Here is a 22,429-nt window from a genome sequence, read left to right as displayed (position 1 = left end):
ACCGAAAACACTTTTCTCACCACCCAGGCTGCCAAGGCCTGAGTTATCCGCTTTGCAGCAGGATGACTGCTGTGATATTTCATCTTCCTTGCAAAGGACTGTTGGACAGTCAATTGCTTACTGAAAGTAGTACAAGTGGTCTTCTGACTTCCCCTCAGGTATGACGATCGACTCCCAGCAGCAACAACAGCAGCGCCAGCAGCAGTAGGCGTTACACTCAAGGATGCATCGGAGGAATCCCAGGCAGGAGAGGACTCATCAGACTTGACAATGACATGGCCTGCAGGACTATTGGCTTTCCTGTGTAAGGAGGAAATTAACACTGAGGGAGTTGGTGGTGTGGTTTGCAGGAGCTTGGTTACAAGAGGAAGGGATTTAGTTGTCAGTGGACTGCTTCCGCTGTCACCCAAAGTTTTTGAACTTGTCAATGACTTCTGATGAATGCGCTCCAGGTGACATATAAGGGAGGATGTTCCTAGGTGGTTAACGTCCTTACCCCTACTTATTACAGCTTGACAAAGGCAACACACGGCTTGACACCAGTTGTCCGCATTTTTGTTGAAATAATTCCACACCGAAGAGGTAATTTTTTTTGTAATTTGACCAGGCATGTCAATGGCCATATTCGTCCCACGGACAACAGGTGTCTCCACGGTTTCCTGATTTAAACAAACCACCTCACCATCAGAATCCTCCTTGTCAATTTCCTCCCCAGCGCCAGCAACACCCATATCCTCATCCTGGTGTACTTTAACAGTGACATCTTCAATTTGACTATCAGGAACTGGACTGCGGGTGCTCCTTCCAGCACTTGCAGGGGGCGTGCAAATGGTGGAAGGCGCCACCTCTTCCCGTCTAGTGTTGGGAAGGTCAGGCATTGCAACCGACACAATTGGACTCTCCTTGGGGATTTGTGATTTAGAAGAACGCACAGGTCTTTGCTATGCTTTTGCCATCTTAACTTTTTTAAGTTTTCTAGCAGGAGGATGAGTGCTTCCATCCTCATGTGACGCTGAACCACTTGCCATGAACATAGGCCAGGCCCTCAGCCGTTCCTTGCCACTCCGTGTCGTAAATGGCACATTGGCAAGTTTACGCTTCTCATCAGACGCTTTTAATTTTGATTTTTGGGTCATTTTACTGAGCTTTATTTTTTTGGATTTTACATGCTCTCTACTATGACATTGGGCATCGGCCTTGGCAGACGACGTTGATGGCATTTCATCGTCTCGGCCATGACTAGTGGCAGCAGCTTCAGCACGAGGTGGAAGTGGATCTTGATCTTTCCCTATTTTATCCTCCACATTTTTGTTCTCCATTTTTTAATGTGTGGAATTATATGCCAGTAATATATCAATAGCAATGGCCTACTACTATATATACTGCGCACAACTTAAATGCACCACAGGTATGTATGGATAGTATACTTGACGACACAGAGGTAGGTAGAGCAGTGGCCTACTGTACCGTACTGCTATATATTATATAGTGGTGGTCAGCAAAATTATGCACTATCCTCCTACTATATATATACTGCGCAAAACTTAGATGCACCACAGGTATGGATGGGATAGTATACTTGACGACACAGAGGTAGGTAGAGCAGTGGCCTACTGTACCGTACTGCTATATATTATATACTGGTGGTCAGCAAAATTATGCACTGTCCTCCTACTATATATATACTGCGCAAAACTTAAATGCACCACAGGTATGGATGGGATAGTATACTTGATGACACAGAGGTAGGTACAGCAGTGGCCTACTGTACCGTACTGCTATTTATTATATACTGGTGGTCAGCAAAATTATGCACTGTCCTACTACTATATATATATACTGCGCACAAAAACTTAAATGCACCACAGGTATGGATGGATAGTATACTTGACGACACAGAGGTAGGTAGAGCAGTGGCCTACTGTACCGTACTGTTATATATTATATACTGGTGGTTAGCAAAATTCTGCACTGTCCTCCTACTATATACTACAATGCAGCACAGATATGGAGCGTTTTTCAGGCAGAGAACGTATAATATTGGTGGTCACTGGTCAGCAAAACTCTGCACTGTCCTCCTACTATATAATACTGGTGGTCCCCAGTCACCACAATAAAGCAATTAGCACACTGAGCACAGATATTTGCAGCACACTGAGCACAGATATGGAGCGTTTTTCAGGCAGAGAACGTAGATATTTGCAGCACACTGAGCACAGATATTTGCAGCACACTGAGCACAGATATTTGCAGCACACTGAGCACAGATATTTGCAGCACACTGAGCACAGATATTTGCAGAACACTGAACACAGAAACTGAGAGAACGCCAGCCACGTCTTCTCACGATCATCTCCAATGCATGAGTAAAAAATGGCGGCGACGCGCGGCTCCTTATATAGAATCCGAATCTCCCGAGAATCTGACCGCGGGATGATGACGTTCGGGCGCGCTCGGGTTAACCGAGCAAGGCGGGAAGATCCGAGTCTGCTCGTAACCGTGCAAAAAAGGGTGAAGTTCGGGGGGGTTCAGATCCCGAGGAACCGAACCTGCTCATCACTAATATATACATATCTACACATATATATACCGTATATACACCTATATATATATATATATATATATATACATACATATATACATAGCATATTAAACAGGCATATGTATATATATATATATATATACATATACACATGTATATATATAATATGTGTGTGTATATACGTATGCACATGCATATATATGTACTATAATTAAAAAAAGGTAAACTTTTATTAAGCACTTACAAGTGCCACCAGGAAGACAGCAGGCTGCAGAGGATGCTAGACAGCCATTAATAATACTCCTGCAGCAAAAAATAAAATAAAATAATTTTTATTTTTTTTGGTGGTGGAGGGGGGTTTCTGGGTGCTCGGAACCCCCCTGCGTGCACCACTGTGTAAGTAAACTTTTTTACTCAGGTGTGTCCTTACATATTGAAAAAGTACACTGCTCTGTGGGGTATCACAAAATTAATTAGTTCTTTTCTCTTCAATTAAATGACTTTGACATATAATGGAATATCAGAAGAGCGCAGAAAATTTTCTGTTAGAGGTTTATGGTAAAGTCGCAGTACAGACGTCACACACACTGCTAATGTAGCAGCACCCTATTCATATACAGTACAGTGCAATGCTATCAAGTGTCAGATAAGCAACACATAATATGGCATTTACAGTGCGCAACCTTTATTAAGAAATATTTAGTTAACTGTAAAATAAAAATCATAAGACGTACGCCTAACCCTTTAATCAATGACAAATCACTCCAGTATGATAAACAGTCAAAACAATACAATCAGTTGCCGATTAAAGTTCTGACATTCAGTTGGGTTTACTTTTTCCTCTATTTTCATGGGCTATGTTGATAACTTTGTGTGTTTAGCATGTGATCAAATGTAAGAAACCTATACAGCAGTGGCGGAACTTGCACCGGTGCAGCCGGTGTCCAGCGCTATAAAGAGACCCACAGCCGACAGCAGTATAATGAGTCAGACTGATTCATTGGGGGTCATTCTGACCCGATCGCTCGCTGCATAGGGGCACATAAATGCAAGATCCCTATCCCCCCTCTGAAATAGAGATCATGAATTAAAAGTATTATTTATCTCTCAGTCATTGAATTCTCGTCTGAATCGGACGTCTTTGTAATTTTTCTCTATACCAGCAAACCTCTTTTTTTTTACAACAGCCGGAGATCCATAGTAATCGTTCCAAATATATTCGGGAGAAAGGATTTTTGTTGGTTTGCGGGATAAAAAATATTTGTTTAAATAACTCTCATCATGCCAAAGAGCCTCAATGTTTTTCTCTTTGTCCATCATCATGGCATTGTGGCAGTAATTAGTCAATTTGATGACCTCTTCTATGACACCACCGAAATTTCCTCCAGCATAATAAAAGTCACCAAAACCAGATGGAATGTAGGCCACGGATTGTGGCCTTCGCTCATAGGTAAACTGCTTATTCGATGCCATAAAGAAGCCTGGGTGTAAAGCCCCAAAGACGTTACTTAGGATCTCCACCCCAACATCATGGTAGAATGCCATGTCTACGTCCACGCACACCAAGTAGTCTATTTCATTGATAAACCGCTTCATAGCAAAGTCTCGTATCATCTCCATCCGCCTCATGGTGACATCCTGCCACCTTTTGTAGGCAGGTACCCCCAGAATGACCAGTTGTCTCCCCTCGGCAAGGGTGAAATTAAAGGTCTCGTTGGCATGATCAGTGAACACGTAATAGTTGACCTTGTGGCCCACCATGAAGAACTTTTCAGCCGTTTCAATGAATGTTTTTAAAAACATTATGTATCTAAAAAGAGAACAAAATAAGGCAAATGTCAGTGCGTTATAAAACCAAATACATAATGTTAGGTTTTAGGGGAAAACAATGTGGGATGGTATCGGGATCCTGCCATTTGGGATGCCGGCGGGCAGAATACTGACAGCAGCGTTCCGACGTGTAGGATCCGGGGACCTGGAAGTCACCCACCCCAACCCTCCCTTCCCACAGCCTAACGCCAACTGTCCCCTGTAGCCTAACCCTTATCCTCCCCGGTGGTGCCTAAACCTACCCCCCTACCTACACCCTAAACCTAACCCTCCCTCCCCCGCAGCCTAACCCTCCCTGGTGTTGCCTAACCCTAACCTTGAGCCTGACCTACTCCCCTACAGTATCTGCTGTATCAGGGGTATCCAAAAGTGGGTATTCTCCAAAGAAAAAGAGAGGAGGAAATGGTTGTATTAAACAAATACCCCTTTCAGACCACCTGTGGCGGGTCGCACACGGGAGCTCCCAGTGTGAGACCCGCCTCAGGCTCCCCGCTACCGCTGTCTGCAACCTGGCATATTACCTGGTTGGTGACGTTAGTGGTAACGCGGTGGGGGCGGCGCTTGGAAATCACATGATCTCCAAGCGCCGTCTGTACACAGAGTGAACGGGAAACGGGACGCATCGACCTGGCTCCCGTTCGCACCACATAGTAAGCCGGGTTGAAGATGTGTTCAACCCTGCTCACAACCAGGGTTGCAATACTGGGTCACTCGACCCGGTATTTAAACCCTGGCACCTTTGAGACCACACCTGAAAACGGGTTATGTGCGTTCATGTGCCAATAACCCGTGTTCCTAGCTGGCGGTCTGAAAGAGGTATAACTTACCCATCAATACTCCTAGAACTTACTTTTTAATAGCAAACACAGTTAGGCCAACGCGGACATTGATCTGATGGAATTGCGCATTCAGTATATCTCTGTTAAACGTTCCATTCCAAACAATAGGTGCAAACCAAGGCGTTACCATCAGCACATCTGCTCTCCTGGGAAGAAAACTCAGTGTCAGCTCAAGGTTTAGTTTACTGTCGAACCTGTCTACATAGAAACATAAAAACATAGAATGTGACCAGGGCTGGATTAAGCCCTTGGGGATCCTAGGGTACCCTAGACAGGGGGGTCCTCCCCCTCCCACCAGCAACACCCACTGCTCGCCTCCCTCCCAATGAAGCCGACCACCGGCAACAGGAGCCGATGGGGGGGAGGGCCCCCACGCTGCAGCAGGGAGAGAAGACTCCAGGCTGCCGGGAGGGAGGGTTCCACGCTGCCGGGGGAGGAGTGCAGTATGTCCCATACCACATGCAGCTGTGCAAGTGGCTTCCTCCCCCCTCCTCTCCGGCAGCACGGGGTCTGATCCATGTAATCTCCAGCCTACATTGCTGCGAGGAGAGCTGCTGCTGACGAGTGGAGACGGGTGTAGTATGGCTGACCGGCGGTCTCCTGACCGCCGGTCAGCTTACCGATGCCGGGATCCCGGCGGGGAGGCGCGAGTGCAGCAAGCCCCTTGCGGGCTCGCTGCGCTCGCCACGCTGCGCTCGCCACGCTGCGACTCGGTGCCGACCTGCGGTCGCCACGGGTTCTATTCCCACTCTATGGGTTTCGTGGACACCCACGAGTGGAAATAGTCCCTGTTGGTCGGCATGCCGACCATCGGGATACTGAGCCAGCGGGATGGTGGAGGAGGTCATGTGACTGTCGGTCAGCAGACCGCCGGTGACATGAATACCACCCGTGGAGACAGCAGCACCAGAGTGGTGCAGAGCTCCGGTTGGGAGGGCCACTTAAAACAGGGGGGCCCGGGGTACTGATTTAATCCAGCTCTGAATGTGGCCCATCTAGTCTGCCCCTTTTTTTTAACCTTTAGGTAACTTCAATTCTATTTGATCCTTAGTTGTTTATAAGGATATTCATATAGGGCTGCTTTTAGACACTTTGGCTCGCAGTGCAAACAGTAAAAAATGCCCCAGCACTTCTGGTTACCGCTGTGAGCTCCTGTATTATTTCCCTGTTACTAAAGGTCCTGTATGACCTCCTGCATGTCTCCTCTCAGATGGTGGCCATTTTGGCAGGGACATTTTCAGCTGTATTCCATGCGGATTGCCAGTCTGCATAAAATACTAATGCGGTCAGTGGTCACAGGTGCCCTGTGCAAATGCTCGCCTCACCCAGCCCTGTTCATATGTCTAACCCATGTATATTTAAAATGCTCTACTGTCTTAGCCTCTACCACCTCTAACAGGAGGCTATTCCACCTATCCACTACCCTTTATGTGAAGTCATTTTTTCTTCATTTTCCCCTGTACTCTCTCCAGTTTCAATGCATCTCGTCATGTTCTAATACTTCTCCCTTCTGTACCTTGTTAAAACCCTTAATATATTTGAAAGGGGTATGGGTCATTAGGTCGACAAGATTTAGGTCGACAGTCATTAGGTCAACCACTATTGGTCAACAATCGACATGCACTAGGTCGACAGGGTGACTAGGTCGACATGAGTTTTATTTTGCCTTTTTTTGGTGTCGTTTTCTTCGTAAAGTGATGGAGAACCCCAATTTCACTCGCCATGCTTCGGGCAAGGGGCCTCGCTGCGCCCGGCACAGGTTACCATTCCCAATTGTAGTCCACGTGGATCGTAAAGTATGGAAAAGTTCAAAAAATTTGAGTTTTTAAAAAAAACAGCAACTCATGTCAACCTTTTTCCATGTCGACCTAATGACCATAGTGCATGTTGACCAATAGTGGTCGGCCTAATTACTGTTGACCTAAGTCTTGTCGACCTAATGATCGTAAGCCTTTGAAAGTGTCTATCATCATAACCTCCTTTAACCTTCTCTGCTCCAAACTGTACAACTAGAAACTATTTCCTTTACTTATCCTGCTTTCCCCTTTCCTGATCTTACAAAATTCTGTATGAATAATACTAAGACATATCATTACAAATTACATTTTGTGTGAAGACAAACAAGTGTTATAACATCTTCAGTGATATAAGATGGCCACTAGAGGTCCTGCTTTCTGGGAACTAATAGATGTCCACTTCAGAAGAAGCATAATACTTATACCCCTTTCAGACCAAAACTGCGGGTCTTACCCGGGAATACGGTCCCGGGATCATGCAGGGACATTCCCGGGTAAGACGCCTTGCATACCGCAGTCAGTAGCCCGGCATATTGCCGGGTTGCTGACGTCAGCGGTGACGCGGCAGGAGTGGCGCTAGAGATTACATGATCTACAAGCGCCGCCTATACATAGAGAGTGAACGGGAGCCGGGGCACATTGACCTGGCTCCCGTCACACCGCACAGTGAGCCGGGTTGAACGCGGGATCAACCCTGCTCAAGAGCAGGGTTGAAATACCGGTTCACTGGACCCGGTATTTCAGCCCGGCACCCTTTCATACCGCACATGAACACGGGTATGCGCGTTCATGTGCCAATAACCCGTGTTCAGAGGTGCTGGTGTGAAAGGGGTATTATTTGCATTATTCCCCATTTCTGCATGTACAGTAGGTACCTGGTTTCATGGATAAACACATATTGTAGTGAGCCAAGTAGTCAGAACCTATTGCTCTGAATGAAGGGGTTTGATGGATATTTTGTTTTAGTGTTTGTATAGAGAGTGGCCCTCATTCTGAGTTGATCGCTCGCTAGCTGCTTTTAGCAGCAGTGCAAACTCTAGGCTACCGCCCTCTGGGAGTGTATCTTAGCTTAGCAGAAGGGCGAACGAAAGATTAGCAGAACTGCACAGGAAAAATTTCATGACGTTTCTGAGTAGCTCCAGACCTACTCCTACCTTGCGATGACTGCAGTCTGTTTAGTTCCTGGTTTGACGTCACAAACACACCCTGCGTTCGGCCAGCCACTCCCCCGTTTCTCCAGCCACTCCTGCATTTTTGCCTGGCACGCCTGCGTTTTTTAGCACACTCCCTGAAAACACCGAGTTGCTGCCCAGAAACACCCACTTCCTGTCACTCATACTACGAACACTCGAGCGACTGAAAAAGTCGCTCGAGCTTGGGTAAAACTACAAAGTTTTGTGTGAAAGTACTTAGCGCATCCGCAGATTTGCCGCATTTTCACTTGATCGATGCGCTGCGAAAAACGGCAGCGAGCGATCAACTCGGAATGAGGGCCAGTGTGTATTAGGAATTGTTGGATCATTATTTATCTTACAAGGAGGTGAACACTTAACCATGAAATACTGCTGGAAGAGGACATTCTCCTAGGAGTTCTTTCTACTTTCCTCCTCAGGGACTGGATGTGTGCATGGCCTAGACCAGGCATTCCCAACTATGACCCTCAAGGCAGTCCAGGTTTTAGTGATATCCATTCTTGAGCGCAGGTTACTTAATTAGTACTTCAGTTATGTTGATTTAACCATCTGTGCTGAAGCCTGGATACAGGGGTGTATCTAGGGGTCTGAGCTCCCCTGGCAAAGTAAGGGACTGGCGCCCCCCCCCCCCCCCCCAATCCATGCCATATTTTTTTTAATAATATACTCTCGCTAACCCCACCCCCACCCCCCCATCTCCACTGACACCTTCATCACCATTAACCCTACGGGATGTATGATACTGCCCGGGATTGTGTCGGTATAATCTATAGTCAGAATCGGAAGAAAAGTTAGTGCAGATCGCAAGGTGCAAGTCACCTTGCAATCCCGATTCGATGCCGATGTGCGGTTCCGCGCGGTCGACATCGAAAGAAAAAAATAAGAATTTACTTACCGATAATTCTATTTCTCATAGTCCGTAGTGGATGCTGGGGACTCCGTCAGGACCATGGGGAATAGCGGGCTCCGCAGGAGACAGGGCACATCTAAAAAAGCTTTTAGGTCACATGGTGCGTACTGGCTCCTCCCCCTATGACCCTCCTCCAAGCCTCAGTTAGGTACTGTGCCCGGACGAGCGTACACAATAAGGAAGGATCTTGAATCCCGGGTAAGACTCATACCAGCCACACTAATCACACCGTACAACTGGTGATCTGAACCCAGTTAACAGTATGATAACAAAACGAAGTAGCCTCTGAAAAGATGGCTCACAACAACAGTAATAACCCGATTTTGTAACAATAACTATGTACAAGCATTGCAGACAATCCGCACTTGGGATGGGCGCCCAGCATCCACTACGGACTATGAGAAATAGAATTATCGGTAAGTAAATTCTTATTTTCTCTAACGTCCTAGTGGATGCTGGGGGCTCCGTCAGGACCATGGGGATTATATCAAAGCTCCCAAACGGGCGGGAGAGTGCGGATGACTCTGCAGCACCGAATGAGAGAACTCCAGGTCCTCTTTAGCCAGAGTATCAAATTTGTAAAATTTTACAAACGTGTTCTCCCCTGACCACGTAGCTGCTCGGCAAAGTTGTAATGCCGAGACTCCTCGGGCAGCCGCCCAAGATGAGCCCACCTTCCTTGTGGAGTGGGCCTTTACAGATTTAGGCTGTGGCACGCCTGCCACAGAATGTGCAAGTTGGATTGTGCTACAGATCCAACGTGCAATCGTCTGTTTAGACGCAGGAGCACCCATCTTGTTGGGTGCATACAATGTAAACAACGAGTCAGTTTTTCTGACTCCAGCTGTCCTTGAAATATATATTTTTAATGCTCTGACAACGTCCAGTAACTTGGAGTCCTCCAAGTCGCTAGTAGCCGCAGGCACCACAATAGGCTGGTTTAAGTGAAATGCCGAAACCACCTTAGGGAGAAATTGAGGACGTGTCCTCAATTCTGCCCTGTCCGAATGGAATATCAGATATGGGCTCTTGTATGACAAAGCTGCCAACTCTGAAACTCTCCTGGCAGAAGCCAGGGCCAACAGCATGGTTACCTTCCATGTAAGGTATTTTAATTCTACCGATTTTAACGGCTCAAACCAATGAGATTTGAGAAAATTTAGAACCACGTTCAAATCCCACGGTGCCACTGGAGGCACTATTGGGGGTTGTATATGTAGTACACCTTTGACAAAAGTTTGTACTTCAGGCACTAACGCCAATTCCTTCTGGAAGAAAATTGATAAGGCCAAAATTTGAACTTTAATAGACCCCAATTTTAGGCCCATAGACAATCCTGCTTGCAGGAAATGTAAGAATCGACCCAATTGAAATTCTTCCGTTGGAGCCTTCTTGGCCTCACACCACGCAACATATTTTCGCCAAATGCGGTGATAATGTTGTACAGTCACTTCCTTCCTAGCCTTAATCAAGGTAGGAATAACTTCCTCTGGAATGCCCTTTTCTTTTAGAATCCGGCATTCAACCGCCATGCCGTCAACCGCAGACGCGGTAAGTCTTGGAACATACAAGGTCCCTGCTGAAGCAGATCCCTTCTTAGAGGTAGAGGCCACGGATCCTCCGTGAGCATCTCTTGAAGTTCCGGATACCAAGTTCTCCTTGGCCAGTCCGGAGCCACCAGTATCGTTCTTACTCCTCTTTTCCGTATAATTCTCAGTACCTTTGGTATGAGAGGCAGAGGAGGGAACACATACACTGATTGGTACACCCACGGTGTTACCAGAGCGTCCACAGCTATTGCCTGAGGGTCTCTTGACCTGGCGCAATACCTGTCCAATTTTTTGTTGAGGCGAGACGCCATCATGTCTACCTTTGGTTTTTCCCAACGGTTCACAATCATGTGGAAAACTTCTGGATGAAGTCCCCACTCTCCCGGGTGAAGGTCGTGTCTGCTGAGGAAATCTGCTTCCCAGTTGTCCACTCCCGGGATGAACACTGCTGACAGTGCTATGACATGATTCTCCGCCCAGCGCAGAATCCTTGCCGCTTCTGCCATTGCACTCCTGCTTCTCGTGCCGCCTTGTCGGTTCACGTGGGCGACTGCCGTGATGTTGTCGGACTGGATCAACACCGGCTGACCCTGAAGCAGCGGTTTTGCCAGACTTAGAGCATTGTAGATCGCTCTTAGCTCCAGTATATTTATGTGAAGAGACGTCTCCAGGTTTGACCACACGCCCTGGAAGTTTCTTCCCTTTGTGACTGCTCCCCAACCTCGTAGGCTGGCATCCGTAGTCACCAGGACCCAGTCCTGTATGCCGAATCTGCGGCCCACTAACAGATGGGCAGTCTGCAGCCACCACAGGAGAGACAACCTTGTTCTTGGTGACAGTGCTATCCGCTGATGCATGTGCAGATGCGATCCGGACCATTTGTCCAAAGGAACCTCTCTTCACTCAAAAGAGTGGGTGTACCTCGCGCTTGACAGAGCTGGTTTCTCCTGAGCAGCTGTAAAAACCTTAGACAGTCAAATCCATTTGTCCAGCAGATCCCACTGAAATGTCCGTGCATGGAATCTGCCGAATGGAATCGCTTCGTACGAAGCCACCATCTTTCCCAGGACTCTTGTGCATTGATGTACTGACACCGTTCCTGGTTTTAGGAGGTTCCTGACAAGTTCGGATAACTCCCTTGCTTTCTCCTCCGGGAGAAACACCTTTTTCTGAACCGTGTCCAGAATCATTCCCAGGAACAGCAGACGAGTTGTCGGGGTCAATTGAGATTTTGGAAGATTCAGAATCCACCCGTGTTGCTGAAGCACTACCTGGGTTAGTGCTACACCGACTTCCAGCTGTTCTCTGGACTTTGCCCTTATCAGGAGATCGTCCAAGTAAGGGATAATTAATACGCCTTTTCTTCGTAGAAGAACCATCATTTCGGTCATTACCTTGGTAAAAACCCGAGGGGCCGTGGACAAACCAAACGGCATCGTTTGAAACTGATAATGACAGTCTTGTATCACGAACCTGAGATACCCTTGGTGTGAGGGGTAAATTGGGACATGCAGATAAGCATCCTTTATGTCCAGGGACACCATGAAGTCCCCTTCTTCCAGATTCGCTATCACTGCTCTGAGTGACTCCATCTTGAACTTGAATTTCTGTATGTACAGGTTCAAGGATTTCAGATTTAGAATAGGTCTTACCGAACCGTCCGGCTTCGGTACCACAAATAGTGTGGAATAATACCCCTTTCCCTGTTGTAGGAGGGGTACCTTGACTATCACCTGCTGAGAATACAGCTTGTGAATGGCTTCCAAAACCGACGTCCTTTCTGAGGGAGACGTTGGTAAAGCAGACTTTAGGAACCGGCGAGGGGGAAACCTTTCGAACTCCAGCATGTAACCCTGAGATATTATCTGCAGGACCCACGGGTCCACTTGTGAGTGAGCCCATTGATTGCTGAAAATCTTGAGTCGACCCCCCACCGTTCCTGGGTCCGCTTGTAAAGCCCCAGCGTCATGCTGATGGCTTTGTAGAAGCCGGGGCGGGCTTCTGTTCCTGGGCAGGGGCTGCGTGCTGCCCTTTCTTACCCTTTCCTCTGCCTCTCGGCAGATAAGACTGTCCTTTTGGTCGCTTTTTATAGGAGCGAAAGGACTGCGGCTGAAAAGACGGTGTCTTTTTCTGTTGTGAAGGGGTCTGAGGTAAAAAGGTGGATTTGCCGGCAGTTGCCGTGGTCACCAGGTCCGAAAGACCGACCCCAAACAATTCTTCTCCTTTATATGGCAATACTTCCATATGCCTCTTGGAATCCGCATCACCTGACCACTGTCGCGTCCATAAACTTCTTCTAGCAGATATGGACATCGCGTTTACTCTTGATGCTAGAGTACAAACATCCCTCTGAGCATCTCGCATATAAAGAAAAGCATCCTTTAATTGCTCTAGAGTCAATAAAATACTGTCCCTATCCAGGGTCTCAATATTTTCAGTCAGAGAATCCAACCACACTACCCCAGCACTGCACATCCAGGCTGAGGCTATTGCCGGTCGCAGTATAACACCCGTATGTGTGTATATACTCTTCAGTGTAGTTTCCAGCCTCCTATCTGCTGGATCCTTGAGGGCGGCCGTATCAGGAGACGGCAACGCCACTTGCTTTGATAAACGTGTGAGCGCCTTATCCACCTTAGGGGGTGTTTCCCAGCGCGCCCTAACCTCTGGTGGGAAAGGGTATAATGCCAACAACTTCTTTGAAATTAGCATTTTTCTATCGGGGGTAACCCACGCTTCATCACACACATCATTCAATTCCTCTGATTCTGGGAAAAATACAGGTAGTTTTTTCACCCCCCACATAATACCCCTTTTTGAGGTACCAGCAGTATCAGAGATCTGTAACGCCTCCTTCATTGCCGTGATCATATAACGTGTGGCCCTATTGGAAAATACGTTTGTTTCTTCACCGTCGACACTAGATTCATCTGTGTCGGTACCCGTGTCGACTGACTGAGGTAAAGGACGTTTTACAGCCCCTGACGGTGTCTGAGACGCCTGAACCGGTACTAACTGGTTTGCCGGGCGTCTTATTTCGTCAACTGACTTTTGCAGTGTGCTGACATTATCACGTAATTCCATAACTAAAGCCATCCATTCCGGTGTCGACTCCCTAGGGGGTGACATTACCATCATTGGCAATTGCTCTGCCTCCACACCAACATCGTCCTCATACATGTCGACACACACGTACCGACACACAGCAGCCACACAGGGAATGCTCTAATCGAAGACAGGACCCCTTAGCCCTTTGGGGAGACAGAGGGAGAGTTTGCCAGCACACACCAAAAGCGCTATAAATGTATAAAAACAACCCTAGAAGGTGTTGTTTACTATATATGCGCTCTTAATATATAAATATCGCCAATTTATGCCCCCCTTCTCTTTGTTACCCTGTTTCTGTAGTGCAGTGCAGGGGAGAGTCCTGGGAGCCTTCCTCACCAGCGGAGCTGAGCAGGAAAATGGCGCTGAGTGCTGAGGAGAATAAGCTCCGCCCCTTTTTCGGCGGGATTTTTCTCCCGGTTTTTAAGAAACTGGCCTGGGTCAAAATACATACATATAGCCTTAATGGGTATATGTGATGTATTTCTTTTGCCACTAAAGGTAATTATATTGCTGCCCAGGGCGCCCCCAGCAGCGCCCTGCACCCTCCGTGACTGAGTCAGTGAGCCGTGTGACAACAATGGCGCACAGCTGCAGTGCTGTGCGCTACCTTCATGAAGACTGTGGAGTCTTCTGCCGCCTGTTTTCCGGACCTCCGTTCTGCCGTCTCTTCAGCGTCTGTAAGGGGGATCGGCGGCGCGGCTCCGGGACGAACCCCAGGCTGACCTGTGTTCCGACTCCCTCTGGAGCTAAGTGTCCAGTAGCCTAAGACTCCAATCCATCCTGCACGCAGGTGAGTTGGAAATCTCTCCCCTAAGTCCCTCGATGCAGTGATCCTGTTGCCAGCAGGAATCACTGAGATTGAAACCTAAAAAAAAACTTTTCTAAACAGCTCTTTAAGAGAGCCACCTAGATTGCACCCTCTCGGACGGGCACAAAAACCTAACTGAGGCTTGGAGGAGGGTCATAGGGGGAGGAGCCAGTACGCACCATGTGACCTAAAAGCTTTTTTAGATGTGCCCTGTCTCCTGCGGAGCCCGCTATTCCCCATGGTCCTGACGGAGTCCCCAGCATCCACTAGGACGTTAGAGAAATAGACTGTGCAGGCATGTCAATTTTGACTATCTCTATAGAAGAGATAGTCAAAATCGGGACTTAGTCAAAATCGCACATAGCAAGTATCGCAAGCACACTCATTATGTGCTTACGATACTGGCTAAGTGCCGACCCAGCCCCTGTCGCATGGTGAGAATCGGGCAGAGCCCGAATCTCACCGTGTGTACGGGCCCTTATAGAGATAGGGTAGGGTGAGGGTTATTAGGGTGTGTACACGCGGTGAGATCCTTGCTATGCCCGATTTTCACTTGCGATTTCCCTTGAACTCCCCGGAGCCCAGATAGCACAGATTTTGACTAACTTTTCTTGAGATATGGGCCAGTATTTACTAAAAATCCGAGTTTGCCCGATTTGTGTTTTTTTTTCTAAGTCCCAATCCGGAAATTCACTAAGCACAAATCTCGGCAGTGTTTGGACTATTCGTAATGGTTTGAATGACAACGTTCCTAAATACGAATGAATAGACCATCGGTCAAATGCAGCTGTTATTTCATAGAACACGGGTATTCACTATAAAAGGATCTTAGGCCCATTTCAATACACCTACACTCAGAAATGGCAGCAGGACTGTGGGCCAGTGATATTTTGTGTGCTGTGGGATTCCTCAGACTCAGACATCAGCCTGTAAGTACCCAGGGCCCAGAAACTGAACATGGTCAGCAGGTTGTACAGGTTCCGCGGAGGCTGCGCTGACCTTGTTTTTTTAGGGGGCGTTTAAACTTGAACGCATTGTCCGACGATAAGGTCATACAGATGTTCCGTCTAAATCGTAACAACATTTTCCATCTGTATGACCTTGTCAAACTGGGCCTAGACCCTGAGACAGCACGCTCTCGCTCTGTCTCAGGCCTGCACAAACTCCTGGCTGTGTTGCACTTTCTGGCTACTGGCAGCTTTCAGGCTGTGTCTGGGGATGTCATAGGAATCTCACAGCCCTCATTTTCGAGAATATTAACACAGGTGATGTATACCTAACTACCTCTTCTGTTTTTGCTTGATTTTAATTACTCTGTGGCCAGTTCTGTGCTAAAATCTCATGTATAATTTTCTATCAAATATACACACAGGTGTTGGCTGTTTTGCAGCCCCACATCGATGCCTCAATCTGCTTCCCTACCCAGGAGTCTCAGTGGCATGCCGTCAGGGTAGATTTCTATGAGCTGGCTGGCATGCCCAATGTGCTTGGAGCCATAGATTGCACACACATTCAGCTGAGACCACCTAGGGGCAGGCAGCACATATATTCAAATCGACATCTAGAGCACTCCACAAATGTGCAGGTGGTTTGTGATGCAAATCTCAAAATAATGAGTGTTGTTGCTGGTTACCCTGGGGGCTGCCATGACTCCTTCATCCTCAGTCAGTCATTCCTCTTTGATAAGTTTGAGGACGGACAAATGCCAGATGGATGGCTGCTGGGTATGTAATTTGATATGTGTAGGCCTGTATATACTTTGTCCAAATACAGGGGCAGATGTATTAACCTGTAGAAGGCATAAGGAAGTGAGAAACCAGTGATATGTGCAAGGTGATAAAGGCACCAATCAGCTCCAATATGTAAATGATTATTGAGGAACAGATTGTCCGCTGCCTTTATTACCTTGCACACATCACTGGTTTATCACTTCCTTATGCCTTCTACAGGTTAATACATCTGCCCCACAGTGTGTTACTTATGTGTTGCTGTATCTTAACATGAATCACGTTACTATATCTGTCTTTTAGGTGATGGAGGATATGGCTGTTTCTCTTGGCTTCTAACTCCATTGTCCCGACCTGATACCCCTGCTGAACACAATTACAATAATGCACATAAGTCCACGCGGAATGTGATAGAAAGATGTTTTGGTGTGGTGAAATCTAGGTTTCGGTGTCTGGATAAGTCTGGTGGCCTTTTGTTGTATTGTCCCTCGAAGGTGACTCAAATTGTGTTCTGCTGCTGCTTTCTTCATAACATGTGTTTGCAACAACATCTGCCACATGTTGAGGAGGAGGAGGATGAAGAAAGCAGCCAGCAAGCAGAGGAATTAGAGACATCTGGTGATACTTGGAGTACAGATGTAGGGAGGCAGGTTAGGCAAGAGCTCATCACTCGCTATTTCTAAGGTAAGTTTGGTTTGCTTATTTCATTTGTTGTGTAATCATAAATAGATGTTGGCCCATTTTTTTAAAAAAAAACCCATTACTCAGAATGTGTCTGTCTCCTTGAGACATACAAACATACCCTCGCTTTATGCAAAACAAATGTCGCATGTGTATTGTGTTTATTTTAATACTCAAAACAACAGATTATGAGTGGCATGCATTAAGTCTGGATAAGTGTTCGTAAACTTGCACTGCTAATTTATTACAAGCACACATAATCCACATAGTAATTTATTTAGTATTTTACTTTATGATTGTGTGTAACGTCCTAATGCACAGGTTCTCAAACTCGGCCCTCAGGACCCCACACAGTGCATGTTTTGCAGGTAACCCAGTAGAAGCACGGGTGTATGAATTACTCACAGACACATTTTAAAAGGTTCACAGGTGGAGCTAATTATGTCACTTGTGATTCTGTGAGTAGACCTGCAAAACATGCACTGTGTGGGGTCCTGAGGGCCGAGTTTGAGAACCTGTGTTCTAAATAAACAGTCCTCAACATATAATATGTTAGCCTTGAGGAATACATGTGTCCCTATGTGTGATGCTCCATCATATTTAAGGGACACAAACTTACTCTCATCAAAAATAATTTATTTCGTAATGTTTGCTGCAGTAAACTTGCTGATTTGTAAGTAAATACACAGTTTGCCACATATATACATTATTATACACATTATTTGTTTTTTGGTTAAACATTTCTTTTTTTTTTTGGTTTCTGCATCATGTGTAATAACATTATTACTCATTTTTAAGACACACAAATATGGCCCAACAATAATGACATTCATTTTGGCAATGAATTATCTCAATTCAATGACAACATATTAAAAGCTTTTTACGCAACTCAATTGTGTTATTCTTGTAATGTTGTATAGAGAAGAAAGGTAAAATAGTTAACAATCACATTGTAATTTGTATTGGATGCAGGATAGGAGAATGATTGGAATCTAGAAAGAGTAATGATTAGAAAAAAATCAAGTGGTCTGGTTACTTCCTGCTAACATGTATGTGGTAGGGATGTGCACTTGAAATTTTTCGGGTTTTGTGTTTTGGTTTTGGGTTCGGTTCCGCGGCCGTGTTTTGGGTTCGACCGCGTTTTGGCAAAACCTCACCGAATTTTTTTTGTCGGATTCGGGTGTGTTTTGGATTCGGGTGTTTTTTTCAAAAAACCCTAAAAAACAGCTTAAATCATAGAATTTGGGGGTCATTTTGATCCCAAAGTATTATTAACCTCAAAAACCATAATTTCCACTCATTTTCAGTCTATTCTGAATACCTCACACCTCACAATATTATTTTTAGTCCTAAAATTTGCACCGAGGTCGCTGGATGAGTAAGCTAAGCGACCCTAGTGGCCGACACAAACACCTGGCCCATCTAGGAGTGGCACTGCAGTGTCACGCAGGATGGCCCTTCCAAAAAACACTCCCCAAACAGCACATGACGCAAAGAAGAAAAAAAGATTCGCAATGAGGTAGCTGTGTGAGTAAGCTAAGCGACCCTAGTGGCCGACACAAACACCTGGCCCATCTAGGAGTGGCACTGCAGTGTCACGCAGGATGGCCCTTCCAAAAAACACTCCCCAAACAGCACATGACGCAAATAAAAATGAAAGAAAAAAGAGGTGCAAGATGGAATTGTCCTTGGGCCCTCCCACCCACCCTTATGTTGTATAAACAGGACATGCACACTTTAACCAACCCATCATTTCAGTGACAGGGTCTGCCACACGACTGTGACTGAAATGACGGGTTGGTTTGGACCCCCACCGAAAAAGAAGCAATTAATCTCTCCTTGCACAAACTGGCTCTACAGAGGCAAGATGTCCACCTCATCATCATCCTCCGATATATCACCGTGTACATCCCGCTCCTCACAGATTATCAATTCGTCCCCACTGGAATCCACCATCTCAGCTCCCTGTGTACTTTGTGGAGGCAATTGCTGCTGGTCAATGTCTCCACGGAGGAATTGATTATAATTCATTTTAATGAACATCATCTTCTCCACATTTTCTGGAAGTAACCTCGTACGCAGATTGCTGACAGGGTGAGCGGCGGCACTAAACACTCTTTCGGAGTACACACTTGTGGGAGGGCAACTTAGGTAGAATAAAGCCAGTTTGTGCAAGGGCCTCCAAATTGCCTCTTTTTCCTGCCAGTATAAGTACGGACTGTCTGACGTGCCTACTTGGATGCGGTCACTCATATAATCCTCCACCATTCTTTCAATGGTGAGAGAATCATATGCAGTGACAGTAGACGACATGTCCGTAATCGTTGTCAGGTCCTTCAGTCCGGACCAGATGTCAGCATCAGCAGTCGCTCCGGACTGCCCTGCATCACCGCCAGCGGGTGGGCTCGGAATTCTGAGCCTTTTCCTCGCACCCCCAGTTGCGGGAGAATGTGAAGGAGGAGATGTTGACAGGTCGCGTTCCGCTTGACTTGACAATTTTGGCACCAGCAGGTCTTTGAACCCCAGCAGACTTGTGTCTGCCGGAAAGAGAGATCCAAGGTAGGTTTTAAATCTAGGATCGAGCACGGTGGCCAAAATGTAGTGCTCTGATTTCAACAGATTGACCACCCGTGAATCCTTGTTAAGCGAATTAAGGGCTCCATCCACAAGTCCCACATGCCTAGCGGAATCGCTCTGTGTTAGCTCCTCCTTCAATGTCTCCAGCTTCTTCTGCAAAAGCCTGATGAGGGGAATGACCTGACTCAGGCTGGCAGTGTCTGAACTGACTTCACGTGTGGCAAGTTCAAAAGGTTGCAGAACCTTGCACAACGTTGAAATCATTCTCCACTGCGCTTGAGACAGGTACATTCCACCTCCTATATCGTGCTCAATTGTATAGGCTTGAATGGCCTTTTGCTGCTCCTCCAACCTCTGAAGCATATAGAGGGTTGAATTCCACCTCGTTACCACTTCTTGCTTCAGATGATGGCAGGGCAGGTTCAGGCGTTTTTGGTGGTGCTCCAGTCTTCTGTACGTGGTGCCTGTACGCCGAAAGTGTCCCGCAATTCTTCTGGCCACCGACAGCATCTCTTGCACGCCCCTGTCGTTTTTTAAAAAATTCTGCACCACCAAATTCAAGGTATGTGCAAAACATGGGACGTGCTGGAATTTGCCCATATTTAATGCACACACAATATTGCTGGCGTTGTCCGATGCCACAAATCCACAGGAGAGTCCAATTGGGGTAAGCCATTCCGCGATGATCTTCCTCAGTTGCCGTAAGAGGTTTTCAGCTGTGTGCGTATTCTGGAAACCGGTGATACAAAGCGTAGCCTGCCTAGGAAAGAGTTGGCGTTTGCGAGATGCTGCTACTGGTGCCGCCGCTGCTGTTCTTGCGGCGGGAGTCCATACATCTACCCAGTGGGCTGTCACAGTCATATAGTCCTGACCCTGCCCTGCTCCACTTGTCCACATGTCCGTGGTTAAGTGGACATTGGGTACAACTGCATTTTTTAGGACACTGGTGAGTCTTTTTCTGACGTCCGTGTACATTCTCGGTATCGCCTGCCTAGAGAAGTGGAACCTAGATGGTATTTGGTAACGGGGGCACACTGCCTCAAGAAATTGTCTAGTTCCCTGTGAACTAACGGCGGATACCGGACGCACGTCTAACACCAACATAGTTGTCAAGGCCTCAGTTATCTGCTTTGCAACAGGATGACTGCTGTGATATTTCATCTTCCTCGCAAAGGACTGTTGGACAGTCAATTGCTTGGTGGAAGTAGTAAAAGTGGGCTTACGACTTCCCCTCTGGGATGACCATCGACTCCCAGCAGCAACAACAGCAGCGCCAGCAGCAGTAGGCGTTACACGCAAGGATGCATCGGAGGAATCCCAGGCAGGAGAGGACTCGTCAGAATTGCCAGTGACATGGCATGCAGGACTATTGGCATTCCTGGGGAAGGAGGAAATTGACACTGAGGGAGTTGGTGGGGTGGTTTGCGTGACAACAGGTGTCTCCACGGTTTCCTGATTTAAACAAACCACCTCACCATCAGAATCCTCGTCAATTTCCTCCCCAGCGCCAGCAACACCCATATCCTCATCCTGGTGTACTTCAACACTGACATCTTCAATCTGACTATCAGGAACTGGACTGCGGGTGCTCCTTCCAGCACTTGCAGGGGGCGTGCAAATGGTGGAAGGCGCATGCTCTTCACGTCCAGTGTTGGGAAGGTCAGGCATCGCAACCGACACAATTGGACTCTCCTTGTGGATTTGGGATTTCGAAGAACGCACAGTTCTTTGCGGTGCTTTTGCCAGCTTGAGTCTTTTCAGTTTTCTAGCGAGAGGCTGAGTGCTTCCATCCTCATGTGAAGCTGAACCACTAGCCATGAACATAGGCCAGGGCCTCAGCCGTTCCTTGCCACTCCGTGTGGTAACTGGCATATTGGCAAGTTTACGCTTCTCCTCCGACAATTTTATTTTAAATTTTGGTGTCCTTTTTTTACTGATATTTGGTGTTTTGGATTTTACATGCTCTGTACTATGACATTGGGCATCGGCCTTGGCAGACGACGTTGCTGGCCTTTCATCGTCTCGGCCATGACTAGTGGCAGCAGCTTCAGCACGAGGTGGAAGTGGATCTTGATCTTTCCCTAATTTTGGAACCTCAACATTTTTGTTCTCCATATTTTAATAGGCACAACTAAAAGGCACCTCAGGTAAACAATGGAGATGGATGGATACTAGTATACTTATGGATGGACGAGCGACTGCCGACACAGAGGTAGCTACAGCCGTGGACTACCGTACTGTGTCTGCTGCTAACATAGACTGGATGATAAGGAGATGAAATTAATATATGTATATATATATATATAATATCACTAGTACTGCAGCCGGACAGGTATATATATTTATTATGTAATGACTGATGACGGACCTGCTGGACACTGTCAGCTTAGCAGCACCGCAGACTGCTACAGTAAGCTACTATAGTAGTATGTATAAAGAAGAAAAAAAAAAAAAACCACGGGTAGGTGGTATACAATTATGGATGGACGAGCGACTGCCGACACAGAGGTAGCTACAGCCGTGGACTACCGTACTGTGTCTGCTGCTAATATAGACTGGATGATAATGTGATGAAATCAATATATATATATATATAATATCACTAGTACTGCAGCCGGACAGGTATATATATTTATTATGTAATGACTGATGACGGACCTGCTGGACACTGTCAGCTCAGCAGCACCGCAGACTGCTACAGTAAGCTACTATAGTAGTATGTATAAAGAAGAAAAAAAAAAAAAACCACCACGGGTAGGTGGTATACAATTATGGATGGACGAGCGACTGCCGACACAGAGGTAGCTACAGCCGTGGACTACCGTACTGTGTCTGCTGCTAATATAGACTGGATGATAATGAGATGAA

General features: G+C 46.7%; 1 protein-coding gene across 2 annotated transcripts in view; it reads right to left on the bottom strand.

Annotated features, from left to right (window-relative positions):
• Positions 1–3,248: 3,248 nt before the first annotated feature.
• LOC134948348 (histo-blood group ABO system transferase-like) overlaps positions 3,249–22,429 on the bottom strand; it is a 162,401-nt gene continuing 143,220 nt past the window's right edge. For both annotated transcript variants that reach the window (XM_063936275.1, XM_063936274.1), the window contains exons 6-7: positions 5,223–5,357; positions 3,249–4,352 (exon numbers count right to left, since the gene is read on the bottom strand). In XM_063936275.1, coding sequence (XP_063792345.1) covers positions 3,650–4,352; positions 5,223–5,357 — 838 coding nt within the window. In that variant the 3' untranslated portion in view covers positions 3,249–3,649. The remainder of the gene's footprint in view (positions 4,353–5,222; positions 5,358–22,429) is intronic.

This window comes from Pseudophryne corroboree, chromosome 8 (genome assembly GCF_028390025.1).
Source record: "Pseudophryne corroboree isolate aPseCor3 chromosome 8, aPseCor3.hap2, whole genome shotgun sequence".
Lineage (NCBI taxonomy): Eukaryota > Metazoa > Chordata > Amphibia > Anura > Myobatrachidae > Pseudophryne > Pseudophryne corroboree.
The sequence above is the reverse complement of the archived record's forward strand: the minus strand, read 5'-3'. Positions and strand labels throughout refer to the sequence as shown.